Source organism: Varroa jacobsoni, unplaced genomic scaffold, assembly GCF_002532875.2.
Source record: "Varroa jacobsoni isolate VJ856 unplaced genomic scaffold, vjacob_1.0 scaffold_1425, whole genome shotgun sequence".
NCBI lineage: Eukaryota > Metazoa > Arthropoda > Arachnida > Mesostigmata > Varroidae > Varroa > Varroa jacobsoni.
Window position 1 is genome coordinate 80,765 of NW_019214327.1, and position 18,337 is coordinate 99,101.

Here is an 18,337-nt window from a genome sequence, read left to right on the forward strand (position 1 = left end):
GCAAATTCACTTCGTTAACAATGGCCTGCGAGCTTGAGGCAGCTGGACTTCGTAAACATGAGTACACGAAGTTTTCGTGAAAATACGCTACGTAGTCCTTGTTGCTGCATTTACTAAGCGCGACAGCAAGTAGTTATTTCATATTCGTGGCCATAATATACCAAATAACCGTAATATTTCCTTTTGTGCCGATGGTTTTACATCGGTAGTCGACCCAGGGTTCTCAAAGTCTTCGATTATGTTTTTTACAGTTTGTCACTTTTTTTTTTGTCTGCAAACATTTTGTCTGCAAAAGTTCAACGTAATCAATGACAGGCAAACTTCCTGTGCTTATTGTTAGGAATTCACTTTTAATAATACCGGACTGTCAAACTGTAGCACTGGAGGCAATGTCAGATTAAAGTTGCCCACCTTCATTGAGACACCCTCTATATAAATACACAAAGCATAATGTATATAGCATAAGTTATCGAAAAATTATGGATTTTCCTCTTAGCTAGAGGTTTTGAAGCCACGTGAATCTTAGTGGTACAGGGTCGGAACATGTTTTTTTGAGAGTTAGGATTTTGCCATGATATATGTGTTAAAAAAAGAGTGACATTTATGCAAAAATTCACTAGATTTCATAATCATGCAATCTAACAATGAAGATACAGAGGCCGTTTAGGCCTATGAAAAAACTTGTTCATGATCAAGGTGTGTTATCGCTGGGAACGTCCCAATGACGGTTGTGTCCCTTTCTTTCTGGAAGTTTCGGTGTGATGTCGGCCGGTTCGATAATGGTCGGCCAATTAAGGAAAAAACTAATGAAATTATTTTGAAAGTTGAACAGATTGACATGTGAGTACGCATGTTACTGCCAAGGAACTGAGCATTCCCCATTTATTAGTTTTAAACCAGTTGAAAAGGTTGGCTACAAGAAAGTTCGATGTCTGAATGCCACATGAATTGAGACAAAATAATTTAGTCGGTCATATGTCCATCTGCGAAGATTGATGGACACGCCGCGAAATTGAAACAAATTTAGAGCGGCTGATCAAAGGTGATCAGAAGTGAATCATGTACGATAATAACGTGCTGTGACAAAGCCCGGAGTAAGGAAAAGGAATCCTACACTGTTAGTAGCTGCCGCCTGGCAAAATGGTTCATTCGGATTTTTACTGTTAGCAATTATTAAGATTACAACGAGTCAGAATGCTGCTGATGCTAGTGAAAAAAGGGCGTCGTTTATTACCATGGCAATGCCAGACTACATACACGTTCGGCTATTCAGAAAAAACTGAGAGAACTTAGATCGTAAATTTTAATATATCTGTTGTACACCCCGAATCTTGTCCCGTCAAACTATCGTCTCTTCCAGTCTGTGCATAACTTCCTTAATGATGTCAATTTAGTTTTAACGGAGGAATGCTATAAATGGAGGAAAATCATTTGTTAGAATTTTTCGCCCAGAAGTCGCAGAAGTTCTATTGTGATAAGATTATGGTTCTACCAGAATGCACGAGCCGGAGGTAGCGATCAAACTATTTCATAAAATACTTGCTCCAATTTTAGCTTGGAAGCGGTCGATATTATATATTTTGAAAATCTCATATTCCGACCATTCCGAAAACGACTTAATTTCCTAGATAAGTGTATATATAGTAAAAAAATAAAAATGAGGATATTGATATCTCCACCAAAGAAAAGATCAGTTTCACATTGAGATATCGGAGTACCTACAAGAGTGTAACGGGTCAATGGCAGAACGAGATACTTGCTAAGGCATAACTAGAACGGCACCCTCTTTCGAGCTCTCCTCAAAAAGCAACCTTACTAAATTGGCAATAGAAATGGTTTGTTTGCCTACTCGACGGCTATACGTATGATAATACGCCGAAACTTCCAGTTGAAAATGCAGTTTCCCTGCTTTACGTCTCGCGTTTTCAAATCGAAATGTTTCAGTAGTCCTGCTACCACGTCGCAAATATTACCGCGTGGTAGTAACAAATGAACGTTTGATGTATATTACAGGCAACTTAACAAATGATTGCTCAATTATCAACTATTCTACTAATAATATTTCTTCGATGGATTTCCAACTCTGTACTTATGACCTGGCCACCGTGGTGCGGTTTTCTATTACCTTGTTTTAGCAGTGATTGATAACTCTTGATTAGAATGCCCCAGTAACCTCGTTATTTTGCAAACGCACTGATTCGAGTAATGTACGGCACGTGGCCTGCTACTTACAGAAACGACTGAAAAATCTCTCGACTGAAAAAAAGTATCTACATATAATGTTAACGCTTAACAGTGCATGTGACGGCAGCCTGAGATTTTACCTGACTCAGACTTACACAGTTATTATTAATCCACATTTACTAGATTTTTACTTAAATGTTATTGCGATCTCGATACTCTGCTGCATCTACCCGTTTTCCTATTTTAATCAATCCCGCTCTAGATAAAAGCATCTATCTAATTCATAAAGAAAAAAACCTGCTCCCAGAAAAAGTGTTTGTACGCTTAAAGTAAACCATGGTAATTTATATTTAATCATTTAGATGAAAATCACGATTCATTACTAAATTGCAAGAAATTTCTGCAAAAAGAAAATTTCCCTCTATTCTAATTTAGGCCAAGAGCTCGAAAAAGACAATCTTTCTTTGTAAATTGTTTACAGATTTTTCACATTTATCTAGCATATCTCAAAAACGACAGATTTGCTCAAATTAACGTCACGATCTATGGAAAAAAGAAACCTTGTGCAAGAAAAGTATTTATCGAATAGGCTTTACCACCTGGACAGCGCCTTCCAGGATAAAACTATGATTAAAAAGCAGTGCCTACCTCAAAATCAAAATCAGCCTAATTTGAACTTTCCACAAACATTATAAAGCTGGACGAATAACAAACGCGGGGTTTTAGTTTTAAAATAGATAGCTAGCTATCTATCTATCTATCTAAGCAGGTAGACTAAACAGATATAGCTGTATTAACATTGAACAGCTGTACAGAAACTCATAGAAAGAAACAATGTCAGTTAAGTAATTCGTTAAAACTTCATCTTTTTCAAATTCCAGGAGGGAGACCAATCGTCCCACCCTTGTGTCACCTTGCTCCTTTGTGTGCTCCTGACAACCTGCGGTCGTCTCTATGGGCTGCTTCTCCTTGAACTAGCCCGAATCCTCTTTTATAAACGGCTTTTACCAGGAGTACATCACCTCGCACTTTCTCTCTGTCACTCAGCTGTAGCGGGACATCCAACGGCCAGAAAAATTATTTTGGATATAAAAAACGAAGGTTATGGGGACTCGAAAGATGCCTATGTTGGTACGTGTCTTACCCGATGTATAGGAGTTATCTTATATATTATATAGAACTATTATTAAATGTTTTATCATGCATGCAGTCGCTGGTTAGTCAAATTTCTAAGCATATAGGCTATATAACTTGTTACAGGAATTTTTAGACTAATATACATCGAATATATCTCGAACTTGATACTTACCCGATGAAAAGCTTTGGTCGAACGTCATCAATAATAACGTAGAATTTACTGAATGGATAACAATACGCTACTTGCCTTATTTTTTCTGCAGCGAAACATCTTAACGTATTTAAAGCAAAACAGCAAAAGCGAAACTGGTATATATACCACGGACTTCTAATGGGAAATATATAACAAAAAAAAAGGAACTTCAGTTTTAAAATAAATATATCCGTCTCAGTGGTTGAGTTAGAGATAATTCTACAAACCATGTTGTAGTAGGCAAGTGCGTTAAGCTAATGGTATAGTATGTAACCGAGTAACGCACAATGACAATATCACAGCAGTGCAATACCGGCAGATTTCTAAAAACTAATGATCAGAGCGGGTATTGTTGAAGTGCACTTTGCTTGGGATAAGCGATCGGACCGATATTGGGGTCTGGGCACAATTTACACGACTGACATAGAATGAAAATGGGTTATTAGTAGTGCCTTTAGAATATCTCTTAACTGATTAAAAACGTTCTTAAACAGTTTTAAAGGAATTCGCATGTTTCACAAGTTTTGTAACCTGTTGAGTAAAGTCAAGTGAGGCTCTCATTTATACAACTAGGCCTCTCAGCATGGCAGTACAGAAGAATGTAATATCATCAATTTGTGTGCGTATCAATTTCTTTTATAACCGAGCACCTTTGCTCAGATCAAAGCATTCCCTTCTCATGACACCATCTCCGGTGCCCAAGCAGGGGAAGTTAATTTATCAGCCATATAAAAAAAATTTAGAAAAACAACATATATAGTAATTCTAAAAAATCGAATAAAAGCGGCACTCATCAAACGAGTGGGTCTTAGAAGCCACTCCAGAAAGATCTATTTGTGATCCACTGCCTGACCCAGATGAACTAGAGGTTCAAGCAGATCATGCGAAAAGGCTGTTTAAGGCATCTTGAATTTATAAATGGTGAATAAGACTTCATACTGACTATGCATCTTGATATACACAAAGCATACGACTAAGCTGCTAAAACGAGATCCATAGGAATACTATACAAAAACCTTGGAGTACACAATATTTTGAGCTTCAGCAAAAATGAAAAATAGAGGCCGGGGCCTACGTTTGCTTCAAATACTATGTTTTTATACATTTTCGTAACATCATAATATATATACAAAGATCAAAAAAAAGTTGAGCGTCAGTACTATATATATTGCCAATAAAATATCTAGATTATAGCAACCAGGACCCACAACTACTCTGTAACGTATCTTACCATTCAATTAAGGAACTGAAAAATTGTAGGGTCGTTTGTAGGACCTACGAAGGGAGCGAAGCTCATCTATACGATTTTCCGCCCTTTCAACTCACACTTAACTTAGCTGGCACGCCGAATCACTACTGTTCAACTATTACGATCTTTTACAATTGTCATTTTTGTATGTTACTGATTCAAATATGACTCCCTGATGAATGATCCAATTAATAATTATGTGATTATACCATTTTATCATTATTATAACTCCTGATGGTTTCTAATTTTATCGTTGTGATATCATGATTTGATTGCCTCACATGCTGTTATACTGCTCGATCAATCGATTATAAGCCACTCCAGTAACGATATAAAGAATAGCTGGTGTTGAGTTCTTCTCTTTTAATGGGTGATGGCTGTGCTTTCCGATAGCTAACGGTCAGTATAGAATTTGCTCTCATTTATTTGGCTGAGGTAAAGGCCAGCGGGTATGACGAGCACGATCAGCATGGGAACTCCTGTATAATCGTCTAATAAAAGCCTATGAGCACCTGATATTGTTTTCGGGTTTATATTCAGTCTGACACGATCTTCATATTAAAGACGCTACGCCTTTTTTCCTCAATATGGCTACACGAAGACCTTTTCTTTCCCAGAAGGTTATATAGCCGGACTAAATTCACGCCGGCTCTTGAAATTTATTCCACTGTTCCTTTAACCATCGTTATTCAGACGGCCTTCATTAGGTGAGAACCTGAATCTTTCTACTAGCAACGCAATTTTTTTGTAGAGAAGGTTTTATCGTACACATACTAGATTACGTATGACTACATAAACTCGTATGATATAGTAAAGTGTGTATGAAGTTTAAAACTTCGACAATCTCAGTACTTAAAATACTCTCGGCCACTATGCAACAGAAAGTACTAAAAGGAGCCAAAAAATCTATCTTGAATTACGAATCAATTTTTCGGAAAACGCTATTTCTCTCATATCTTAGTTAGTTATACTACTTGGTTTTTCACATTAATCTTTTAAAGTTTAAGGGGAACGATCGAGTAGGATGCTATTGCTGATTACGTTCCAGGATCATCCTGATCGTTGAAGTCTGGTTTCTCGACAGGCTGGGTCATCTTTTTCATGCTCGTAATACAACAGCGTCCACTGTGAAGCTTTCGCGTGCGACAACCAGAGTTGACCAGTAGTTCCATCACCACTTTTTGTACGTTTAATTTTGCATATATTAATGAACGGATTCCTTTACGAGCTACGGCTTACGGCTATTACGAGAATTATAATATGGATTTATGCACGTGGTCGTGATCATTATAACTGCAACTTTTGTTATCGATCTACTACGAGGGCACTTTAATCTGTCGGGATGATGATTTCTCGCGCTTCTGTTGCATCGGTGGACGACGAGGTACCCAGCTTTGGTTGTTGGGCATAACCCCAAACATAAGCTGTTCTAAATTATCTCGGTAATTACTATCTTACAATATGAATTTCTATTAAAATCACTGGTCATACATAAAAAGTTAGATAAAATCTGCCTTGAAACAGTGCGTGAATGTGTTTAAATATTTAATATTTTAAATAAAATTAAAAAATAAAGCTCACATCTGCGAGGCGATATTCATTTCTCGTGTGGAAATATCTTTGTACCACCTTTCTAATTTCGCCAAACGTGGCTTCTTCCGCAGTCTCTGTGACAGCAAACATACAAGTTTTTTGTGCCAACTTTTTTACAACGCTATTTCTTCCTCCTTACCTTTGTTATCATCAAATAATAATTCCATTAGCGACCAGTAAGACGAGAAGCTTGTGGTGGTCGAGCATTCCGACAATTGCGCCATGCTGAAATTGCTTCAGTTCCGTTTCGTGACTCCTTGGCCAAACTATAGAATCATTGTATCTTACTACAGAAAATAGAGCACACTGTGTGCTAAACTCTAAACTCATTTTTTCTTAACTCACTACATACTCTTGACTTAAGAACTGCTTGTCACAGAATTTCGGCTTGTCTCGAACTTAAAAAGGAATAGCTACAATGTGGGGACGGAACGCATCATTTAAACTACATTACAGCAAAGGATTAAGTTGCTGACTGTAGAAGACGAGGGCTACTGGCTCAAGCCCCGTTATGTGACATACTCATGCATGCCCTATGTAAAATGCATTTTCTAAATATATCAGCCCTCCCGAATTCGTAGTCCAAAGTTATAATTTTGTATGCACTGGTGTATCGCAAATCACTTTGCAAGTGAAGTATATTAAATAATGTCAGAGCAGCCGTTACAATAGTTTGACATCGCTTTCTCTTATTTAATTTATTGAACTTTTAGCTTAAAGTCATGTAATCTATGTACTGATGGTTAGAGATCGTGAACGGTGGTAAAAATGACTATTAACTTTTCCAGGATTCATGTGTTCAAAGTCTTTACGCACAGTTCCAAGTGATCTTTTACCCTCATTGATGATGTATGATGATGATGATGGAAAGACAAAAGCAGCAGTTCCAAGGAATATTCCGTCTTCGCTTCGGGGCCTACTGGTAGCTGGAAAGGTGGTCGCGTGCGCTGGACCGCAGCTTCCGTCTTGGATTCGCATCCTTAAAGCTCTCTGTTGCGCTGATTCTAATAACGTGAGTTACCCAATTTATCGCTTTTACTTTTACCTTAATCACCGCATTAAATCTAGGGGATAGGTCAAGCAAGATGTCCGTTGTATCTAGTTACATTGTAGCAACTAGATTGGGCAGAATTACCCAAATAATAATTCTTACTCCATTCTAACGCCAAAGCCACTGTTTACAGGGATTATATCTTTGTTACTTATATAACAATAGTGATTATTAGAGTGAAGTTCATTACGATTGTAACTTAAACTACTAAGTTTGCATACAGCTGTAACTGCTTAAAGGTTTTACGGATCCCTAGATTCATTACTGGGCTAACATTTTCTTAATACTATTAAATATGGTATTAACATATTGACGAACTTGGTAAGGTCAACAAAATCGGCCATTTAATTTTGCTAGTTAGTGCTAGAAAAATCTTGGCACTCGATATGAAGGCTAAGTCATTAAAAGCTATTGGGAGTAAAGATATTATCTTAGATATTGTCTGACCAGATAAACTCTCAACATATTGTACCGTTTTTAGTTATGCGTGTGTGTATGTCATTCGGGAAAAAACAACGCCGGTTTGATGAACGTACGACAAATATATATAATTTGATCAGCAACAGAATCGCGTCTTACGATAAAACCACTGGCTATAGTTTCTGATGTGAAAACGTTCTAGACGCAGGGCGGTCGCTCCGAATGCGTACGGGAACATCTTGTGGAAGGTCAGCTGCATGGGTACAATGGCAAATAAGAGACCAAATTGTTTAAACCAAAGCACAAAAAAGAAAGATGACGACCGAATCGGATTGAATCCCCTGTCAAGTCAAGAGTGACAAAACCAGCAGATTAGCAGTCTGCGGCGCATAAGATCAGTTTTCATACTGGGCGGGAAAAAGGAAATTCAACTAAAATCTTGCAGTCGACAAATCGACCTTTAAGTAATACAGGGGGTGAGATGGCATGGAACATCTCTCTAGTTAGTTTCAAGCTATACTGAAGGTACCCTTGATTGAATTAGATCGTTAGATAAGTGCGACCTGGCTAAATAACTGGAATCAACATTTCGAATTTTCGACAACTCAGGTCAAACAGACCAGGTCACGGCCTGTTAGTGAAGCAAATATTCTAAAGTGTTTTCGTTTTGATACATAGTCTCTAGTTAGGTGAGAAGAAGCCCATGATCAGCCCTATTTCTATGTTGGAACAAGCAGCGTCCATATAATCTGTATTATTGTATTAGAAATAGGTAAGCAGGGATCTCAAAAAAAGTTATCCGAAAACGGCATCTTTTCGTTTTGGGCAAAATTGTGTCAGTAAAGGAGGTGGTGTTCTTGCACGGACGAAAAAGTCCATTGCTATTGTTCCAGCCGATCTAGTAAGTGAAATATGTGTACCGATATTCCATATTTTCCGTCTGAAAAACTAATAACCAACCGATATGTATTGACTCATTACGTAATTCACGGGTGTCATTGCGTTGTATGTCGGGTGGTCCCTGCTTCCTATGACCTTGAAAACAGCGATGATGCGAGGGTTTATACCTTTAATCGAATGCTCACATCGTCCAACGTTCCCTTTTCTTAATGAGCTGCTACGTTTATAATAACGAGACGACAGAAATTCGTCGCCGTGAAACGAAGCTTTCTGAGCTGCTGTATTGATGCTACCTAAGAAGAAAGCATTTACGCCTTCTAGACTAATGCCTTTTGGGCTTGTTTTTTAGAAAGCTTATATTTTATCATTACTGTCTCAATTATATTTTGTAATATTTAGTTGGTTTAGATGCCAAATACTGTAGTTAGGAGATGCGAAATTAGATGCATATTTAATACCAAATGGACGGGGTAGGGAAACTCTTTTTGCAATGTTGAAGTTACGGCTGCGATTATTAGAGAGTAAGTATTAAATGGTCTTATGATGAATATTGGGATACACTACAATGTAATAGTTTTTTTTTTATCACGTTTTGCTTCTCATCCCTAAAACCTTCAAGCTGGTCGTTACCTGCATAGATCGCCTTCACAACTGGCTCAATATTACGGGAAAGTAAGTGCGAACAGAGTCTTCAATGAAGAATAAAGAAGACTTTATTGCGACAACGACGCTTAGCGAGTAAATTATCGCAGGCATAAAGGATTAAACAAAGTTCGACGCTTACATTACATTACAAGGAAGGACGGTCTCGCGGCACCAGTATGAGATGATAGGTGCTCAACAGAAAGCAGAGGTGTTCTACCATTTATTTAAATCAACTACTTGCATACGCACACATCTTCCATGATTTTCGTCCCTACGAGCATACAACGGATCAATTAAATGGACGTATTAAAGAAAGGCTATCGCATTATCGCTTCGCTATGCCGAAGCTCGTGCGTATCGTCAATTTTTCATTCATTCCTTTTTTATGCCGACCAGTCGAACAGTTAAGCTGAGGTGTTCGTAGCCTCCTTTAGGCATGGATTGGAGGAGCTGCGTGAAACGTTTTGTAGACGTTCATGGATATGTACCACTAAACTTCTTCTGATTCAGACGACGTGGTCTTGCTTCGAAGAAGCTGGATTTAGCGGGACGAGCACAATCGAGACAGAAGCGCGGTTCAACGAGCATTACGACAACCATGAATGGCGGTCAGAGCCAGATGATGTTATGTACGTTAAAAGCTTCTGTACACAGGACAGCCAATGCAGGTCCCGGTAATAGTGCTGGAAACAAAGGGAATTACTACGTATCCACTCCAAGCGACCGACATTTCAAATACGTGCAAATCGTGGCTAAAAAGTTGAATCTAATTCGGTTTACCTCTGTCGTACACCTCGTCAGGAAGTAATGGAAATTAGAGAACAGACGCCCGTTACCGCAGTTACGTTAGACGCAGCACGGCAACTTGGAGCTGCATTCGCTTGGTAATCGCTACTAACTAGAAAGTTCGCCACGAATAGCTGAAAATACAGAATTGAACTTATTGTTCCAAGTGAAGCGCGTTAGTGTCCAGTCTGAGAAGCTCAAGGTGCATAGGTTAGAATAAACCCACTGACTGGGTCACTGCGGAAGTTATCGTGCCTGGGTAACATGCATGCTCGGAACATGGGTTGGTAAGAAATGTTCTAGACATTAAACAATATAAGAGATCGAATTCGTTAAGAAAGGGTCGTTTTGTCCAACGGAACTCCCAAGTTAACTGTTTCATTTCGGAATCGACTGCGAACTGTCGAAAAAACCTTCTGGCTGAGCCTCTAGTGCCGCAGCCATCTGCTTGACAGTAAAGGTACACTTTAAAAATTATTTGAATTTGTCTTTACGTCCTATCGCGAACAGCCGCCTATTTATAGTTTATAGCTATAAAGCTTTTTTTCAAAAATGTTTATTCAAAAGAATAGCCTGCTTCCTGCAAGATGTAGTTATATTCTTAATAGTACTCCATCAGTAGTTTTAACTCTTTTGGAACTGTTATATTATGTTTATATTATTATAGATCTCGGGAGACGTTTCGGCTATTTTTCAGCTATCACTTTTGAAACGATTCGTACTCTATTAGTGGTAACTATTGTCCCGCAGCTGAATTGCCCTATAGCAGTCATTTAAAGATATCTCAGCTGAAGGGCACTATGGATTCATAAAAGGCATATCGCTCTCGGTATAGCTGATTTCAACGATCCAAAATTGTTTCCTTCAAATTAACAGCAAAAGAATTTTGTGGACACTATTCTAAATCCTTTCATTTCCTATTTCATGTTATTTCTAATAACATGAAATAGGAAATGAAACTAAGAGCCTTAGAGTCAACTACTGCTTCAGGCGGTGTTAACCATACAACCTGGTTTATTGTACTTATTTATTTATTGTATTTATTGTTCTTAGTCTCTAAATAGCTTGAAAATTAAGTGTACAGTAATTGCATAGGTTAAGTGATCTAAACATGCGTTTTAAATTAACCCCAAAAAAAAGAGTCAAATATTAATTTCTATGCTATTTTAGAGCATAATTAAGGATATTTTATTTTTCAGTCTTGCCTGGCGTTCTTCGCGATCGGTATGCGTCTTGATGCAGAAATGTTTCCGAAAAATATTTTTTCTCTCTTGGAATCGTTACCTCATATAGCTACCAGTAAGGTGAGTTGACGTTTGCTTACTTAAGTTGAGTAAACGAAGCGTAAAGGAACAAATCAAAACATTCATCTCAGATATGATCCATATAAAAATAATTCAATCACATTGTATTAATTATACCATTAACAAGACGCAGCTCTCTTTAGCATGTCCGTGAGCTCATGAGGGTTAAAGCGTGCCAGTTTTTTGTGAAGTATAACAAAACTTCTCATCATAAATCCGCCTATATATATATATATATATATATATATATAGAGAGAGAGAGAGAGAGAGAGAGAGAGAGAGAGAGAGCTGCTTACTGAGCATAGAATTCCATGACACTAACTGTTAACTGAGAAGAAAATCCGGACAACATAGAAATTGTGAAAAATCACGCGTCAGGTAACTAGGTATCAATTAACATAGTTTATCCGATAAGTGTGGGTTGAGGCTTGCACGAGACTATGTAAGCTGGATATCGAATCAGCGTTGAGATATTTATATAGGACAAAATCTTTTAGTGGTATTTTTTTATTTATATAACAATTCGTGCGTCTTACGAATATATTAATCATATTATAGCATTATTGCTATACTTACTGTTACTTATCGTACACTCTTATTTAAATGTATGCAGTTCAGTATTTGACATTGGGTCCTAGAATAAGGCCAAGAAGTCCATTTTATTGTCAAATATTAGAGGACTGAGTGGCTGCAGCTTTTAGAATGACGTATCCTTATATCAGTTTCGTCCTACTTGCTCACCGACTCTCATCGGGTACAGCCCGCTAGCGTTGCTAATTTGTAGACATATTTGTAAACTGGTGATGAATAAAGGTGCGTGGTATTCTATTAAATACGTTCAATAGAGATTCAAAATGAACATACTTTATGGACCTTACAAATCTATTAGACATTTGCATAGACCCAGATATATGTTGGGTAACAGGAGAGAACAGATGATGATCATTATTTTACACGAATTGCATCGTTACATCTACGGGTTTAAAATATGTATGGAAGATTAGATGCAGCTTTTTGATGTATAGTAAGGTCTATTTTTCGTTGCGATTGTAAGTCGACGAGTGCAACCCTAGGACTATGTTCAAGAACCACCCAAGACTCAGATCTCGACTTAGCTCTTGGACGACTGGGATTCTGTACGAGGCGTTCGGTGCACTGTTTAAGCCCAATATTTGACCGCGCTTCAGCCTTTTCAAAGCTTTTTTTGCTATCTTCTTTGCGAACGAATTTCATAATAATGTCACGATAAAGCTAACAAGTTTTAAACATGCTCTAAGGAATTATTAGAGGCGATTTTTTTTATACTTTATGACCTTGGCCTTAGCTTGAGTTGATTTGTAGTTGCAGGCTAGCTTTGATTACGCAGGCAGTCAGATTATGCCGGCTGCAAGTGATGGTGACTTATTCCTAATATTACGAAACCAGCCCCATATGAGGTGGTCTTTATGTTGGGACGTCATTTTTGTATTTGCGAGGGAGACTACTGATGGAGAGAGAGAGAGAGAGAGAGAGAAGAGAAATTGATTTAGGTTTTGTGTTAAACCTGTTATTTGCTCAATTCCACGCCATCGTCGTTGAAGGTATCCAGCAGTTTTGCAGTACTTTTGTTAAGACCCCTTCTTAAGCAATTTGGTTGGCACGATCGCTCATGAACCGAAGTTAAAAGTCGCTTTGAAGTACATACATCGGCTTCTTTCCCTACTTCATTTATAAATATTTTAGTTTGAAGATTTTACTGTAGATTAATAGCGTTTAGTTCAATTCTGCATAGAATTGATAATCTAGTTGTGCACATTTCTGTTCCTCTCTGTAGTTCTAAAGATACGGTTTACAATACTGTATCAGTCAAAAATGACTAAGTTGCTATAAATATTCAAATAAAGTCCCGGTGTTAAAATAGCGAAAAAAAAGCGCTGTAAGCTTGTGTGCTATTAGTGACTTAATTAAATTTAGTTTGAATTATAGCTCCAGGACCTCCAATTGAGATGGCATTATGAAGGGTATAAATGGACCACTTTCAACTGTATTAGGGTACATTTAGGTCACCCATATAATTTAGAAATCTGACTTGTTGCTCGCTGTAAAATTCAGCGTTCAACAATTTTAAAGGGACCGTATTATTTAAAGTAAGTCGCATACAGTTTATGAATTTTTTAATTTTCGGGGATTATATATTTCACGCCTAAAATGTAAAAAAAAATTAAAAGGGAAGCAGGCAAGTCTCTGTAGATAATTAGATATCATGACACTACTATGCTAGCTATGATTCAGCCACCGAAATTAACATAAAGAACTTGTCTGCTAGATGTGATGAAGCCAAGGCGTTTTTCCTCAGCTCGTAGTTAGCTTTGTGTCGTGTACTGTTCTTGTGCTTCTACCTTTTTTTTTTCTTAAATTAGCACCAACACGATGTTGGTGCTAATTTAATCTACTTAATATAAGCTATACCCTACAACTAAAAAACCAGATCATAAACTCAGCCAGTCGTTGAGATGTGAAGAGCTGCCGTGTTGGTGTAGGGCAACATGTACATATGTTGAATGTTAACGTTTATTAAATACCGATGATGCCTTCGGTACTCAATACGTTTAATTTCGACAATTGCATCTCTGTACCTGATGTAAAGAATGATAGTACAGAGGTTATCATTAAGCCTAAAAATTCAACAAATACATCACGAGTATCGCTATTTTAGATGCTCAAGTAAGTACGGGTATTCCAAATTTGTCTGCGCATATGAAATGTACGTACTAGCACAGAAAGTTGAGACACTGCCTTCTTCTATGAAAGCGGACAGCGAAGAAGTCTGTGCGCCGCAAGCCATATCTATATCATGTTTTATATGGTGCTTGATTTGTCTGTTGGCATTCAAAATAATTCCTAATACGAGGAGGTGCTTAATTGCTCTTTTAATAATCTCTAAACCTTTGTATAGAAACTATTTGGTTGATGTATAATTAATTAATCTTCACGTTTATCTAGCATTCTCTTCCATAAGCCCACTAATAAATGCTACTAAAGGGTCCAGACTGAAAAAATTTTCTGGCGAAAAAAATGCATTATCGATGCGTCTTAAATATTAACTTTTGCTTAGGTTAGAATCTTTGTAATGTAATTCTAAATATTTATATAAAGTAGTAAATAAATATAAAAAAATGCTATGCTGAATTTCGTGGATTTGATGTCTGAGGAAACTGCCGAAAGGATTTTCAGAGGTTCAACAACGGCACTTCGGATCTGGAGGATGCTCGATTTTATAGATAAAGTTCATTGCGCTTCTTGACAATTTCATGCAAAAGTCAAAAATCATCCTTTCAAGTAATAGGAAACCGCAGCCTTCATTTATTATTCAGCTTTTTGAGAAGCGTTACTAGGCGGTCAGACAACCTTTGCAGCAGACGTATAAAATTGTCATTAGCTCAATCTATTTGCAAGGTGAGGCAACCATAAACTAAAAACAATCTATCGATATAAAGTAAATTTCGGAGCTACAATTGGATTATGAGCTAACCTACCCTTAAAAATTATATTAACAAACAAATTTGATAGTATGAGGGGATGGCAGTGATGATATATGAGCCGAAAAATTGATTTTCGCTAGTTTTTGAAGAAAAAATAAGTTCGCTTTGCAGATAAAATAGAATAGCATTTTAGGGGATGATATGAAAAACTTGTAACCCATAAGCTTTTTTTAATGATGGGGGATAAACTTTGTTACTTAAACCGTCATTAATTGATCAGCCTGGACTGGGTTAATATATCTTATTGCAATAGTATCTTCCTTTTTGCTGTCGGCAGATTTGCAAGTGATACTAATAATTTTTGTACATCTAATGGTACTGAACTTTCGTTAGTTTTCCGTTTAGAACGAAAAAATTTGGCCTGCACTTGGCGCTTATGCCGTAAAGATGCAAATGTTTAAGCATAATTAAGACTAACCCGTCTCTGACAATCATCATGATTTTCACGATTTAGGTAGTTTTTTTGTCCAGTCTGCAAAAACTGTTCTATCAATGATGCGTTTTTTCATTCCAGACGTATTTTATGGCCAGCATTGATACATTCTCTGGCATCAGTTGATTCGTAGTGCGGTATACTTTTCTGGGACAAAAGATCTCAACCGAGAGTAGATTTCAATTTAGGTTAAGGTTACGCTATACATTGTCTTTAAATATAGACATTACTCTAGATAGCAGACCAATAGGGATGTCAGACAACAAGTGCAAAGCAGCTTTTCCCTCTCCAACTGACACGCGCTATTGGTTTTACTTGTAGATAAAATTCTATTTTATCTGAAGGCTGAAATAGTCTGGCACCAATACTTTCCTGTGGAACACGTTAGCTATGGCACAGTAAAAAGCTTTAATATAATGTCTGTTCACGTAAATTAAATTTAATTAATTTGGCATCTCCCAACAAAGTCGAATAGATTACAAAATTGAAAGACGTTCAAAAGTGTCCGACCCGAGCAAGTAACGTGGCAGACCCATAAAACGTTGCAAATAACGGCTGCTAACGTTTACATCAGCTTAATACCAAAGAAAAAAGGCAGCGGTTGCAAATTGCTTAAGGAAATTATCAAAATCGGCGTGGGGGGAGGAGGAGGGGAGAGGGTGCAGGAGCGCTAAAAGCAAATATGAATAACTTGAGGACGTTATTTAAAGAAAGGTCATCTCATCTCATAAACAGCGGCATATAGTAACAAAGTAACGTTTCGGAGCTTCCTTGAAAATGTTTCTTTCGCCGAACTTTGTCATCCCTTAATAAATCAATCTCGAAATCTATATACACTTAAATATAAAAATATAAGATTTATTAAGCTGTTACAAGCGAATCTGATGCACTTTGAAACTGTATAACTTTTTAATACGCGTCGCTAGCAGATGAAATTTGGCTGGTAATTTCTTTAGTCTTCAAAAATATTAGCTAATAAAGACGATGGAATTTATTCCATTCAGAAAAATTAATTCAGAAAAAAAACATCTTTAATCTTAAAACTCAACGCCTAATGGTCAGGATTTTATGTCTGGAAAACCACAGCGCTGCGCAATATTACTGAAGTTTTAGTGAAAACATAAGCCAAATAGGCCTTAAGCGAAAGTACGGTACGTGGATAATGCAAACTTTACAAAAATAGAGACTGTAGTGTTGAGAACTGGCGAGGAACGAACCAGATGTTGGTACCCAAAGGACAAAAACGCATCGCTGCAACCAAGGAAATTTTGATAAAATCAAAGCTTGGGCTCAAGGTCTCTGTTGGTCGAAATTGGAACCGACACAACACATGTGACGTGTTGTGGAGCTAAACGCTAAAAATGCGGGAACAGAGTAAAAATGAGCCGCCTCGTATATTGATTCCAGGCCATTTGAAAATGTATGCTGTACATTGCACGTGCGATTTGCAGAGCTTTGGATTCATTGCGGAGCATTGGATCGGCATAAACGAAACATCGTTCAATTTCTACCTCCAGCTGGAAGGGAACCAGGAAAGAGAATAGCGTCGCTTTGGGGAGAAGTCGAGTTTAATGGCAGTGCCAAATAGGTTTGGACGTAAAATGATGGCAGTATTTGCAACGAACATTAGAGGCATCTGCTAGTACACATCTACCACCATAGATTAAACACTGAATGCAGCCAGCTACGTCGAGTTTTTCAAAAAAACTCATGGACCGTTAGCACGGCAATCAAAGGCACACAGTCTGGTTACTTGATGACGACGCCCGAACTCATCGCGATGTTTCAATTATTTCCTGGCTTGAGGAAAGGAACATACAACATTATCCTCAAACCTATATAAATCTGTGTAATTGTAAAGTTTTTAGCCCTCAAGACGACAATTAATCGGAAAGTATATTTCACCTTCGAAAAAGCTATTGACAGTGAAAATTACATATGATAACCCCAATAGTAGGTACATGGCTGTTCAAGGAATGTCAGAGCGCTGGGGCGGGTGTGTAAAAGATATAGTACCGCTGATACATGTTAAAAAATGATCACTCGCCTAGTGTAAAAGTTATCGAATTTCAAAGTCCCTCCATATTATTTGGCCGATATCGAAATTTTGTTCTATATATAATATATATGTGCATTGTATGGTTCTACACAGATGTCTGCTGTATTGATCCGCAATATGCTTATTGCCATGTGGAGTGGCGGTGTATCGGGAGCTTCTGCAGTCTCACTCTCGAGTTTAGCCGTCGTTTTGCTTTCACGCTTGTACGTGCGTCATAATGCTTTAATACTACCTACCTTGCTCCGTGTGATCAGTAGTGGCTCTGAGGATGTTCAGCCTAGCTTGGCGCTTGCTGTTGCAAAAGCTCAGGCAATAAAAACCGTCATACAACACAGGTGAGGTCTTTCGCTAGGCACCAAATGTATATACTGAGTGAATCAAAAAACACTGCACAGTTTTTTTTCGCATTAGAAAAGTTTTTATTTCACATCTGTGAAGGTAACAGGAGATGCGCATAGTATTGCAATCAACAGTAAATTTAATTGTGCAATTTAGTATGTCTATAATATCAGGTTATAACCATACTTTTAGTGACTTTAGAGTATGTTTTAGTTTATAATATTCTCACAAAGTTTTGTAGGAGAAATTATATTAGGGTGTCCTTGCTACAGACATATTATATAGTTGAATTTGTCTTCTTGCGATAATTTGTATATTTTCCGCTACTGTAAGAGATTCCAGCTGAAGACAAACTTTCCTGCTTATATATATAAGTAAAAAATATATCCGTGAATAAATATAAACGTATCTTCTTCAGATACGTAGATATATATTCACGTTTTCTAAATCCAAATTTTTTATTATTACCGAAGATTTAAGTAGAATTCATCTTTCCTTGTTTCCTCGGTTTCCCCCCCCCCCC

General features: G+C 37.5%; 1 protein-coding gene across 6 annotated transcripts in view; it reads left to right on the plus strand.

Moving 5' to 3' along the window:
- The window catches only part of LOC111269937 (uncharacterized), a 143,948-nt gene that overhangs the window by 24,803 nt on the left and 100,808 nt on the right, over nt 1–18,337 (plus strand). For all 6 annotated transcript variants that reach the window (XR_002686007.2, XR_002686006.2, XM_022849859.2 and 3 more), the window contains 4 exons: nt 3,066–3,315; nt 7,145–7,368; nt 11,358–11,462; nt 17,569–17,810. Coding sequence is in view for 4 of the 6 variants with exons in the window: in XM_022849859.2 (XP_022705594.1) it covers nt 3,066–3,315; nt 7,145–7,368; nt 11,358–11,462; nt 17,569–17,810 (821 nt within the window). In the remaining 2 variants the exon portion in view is untranslated. The remainder of the gene's footprint in view (nt 1–3,065; nt 3,316–7,144; nt 7,369–11,357; nt 11,463–17,568; nt 17,811–18,337) is intronic.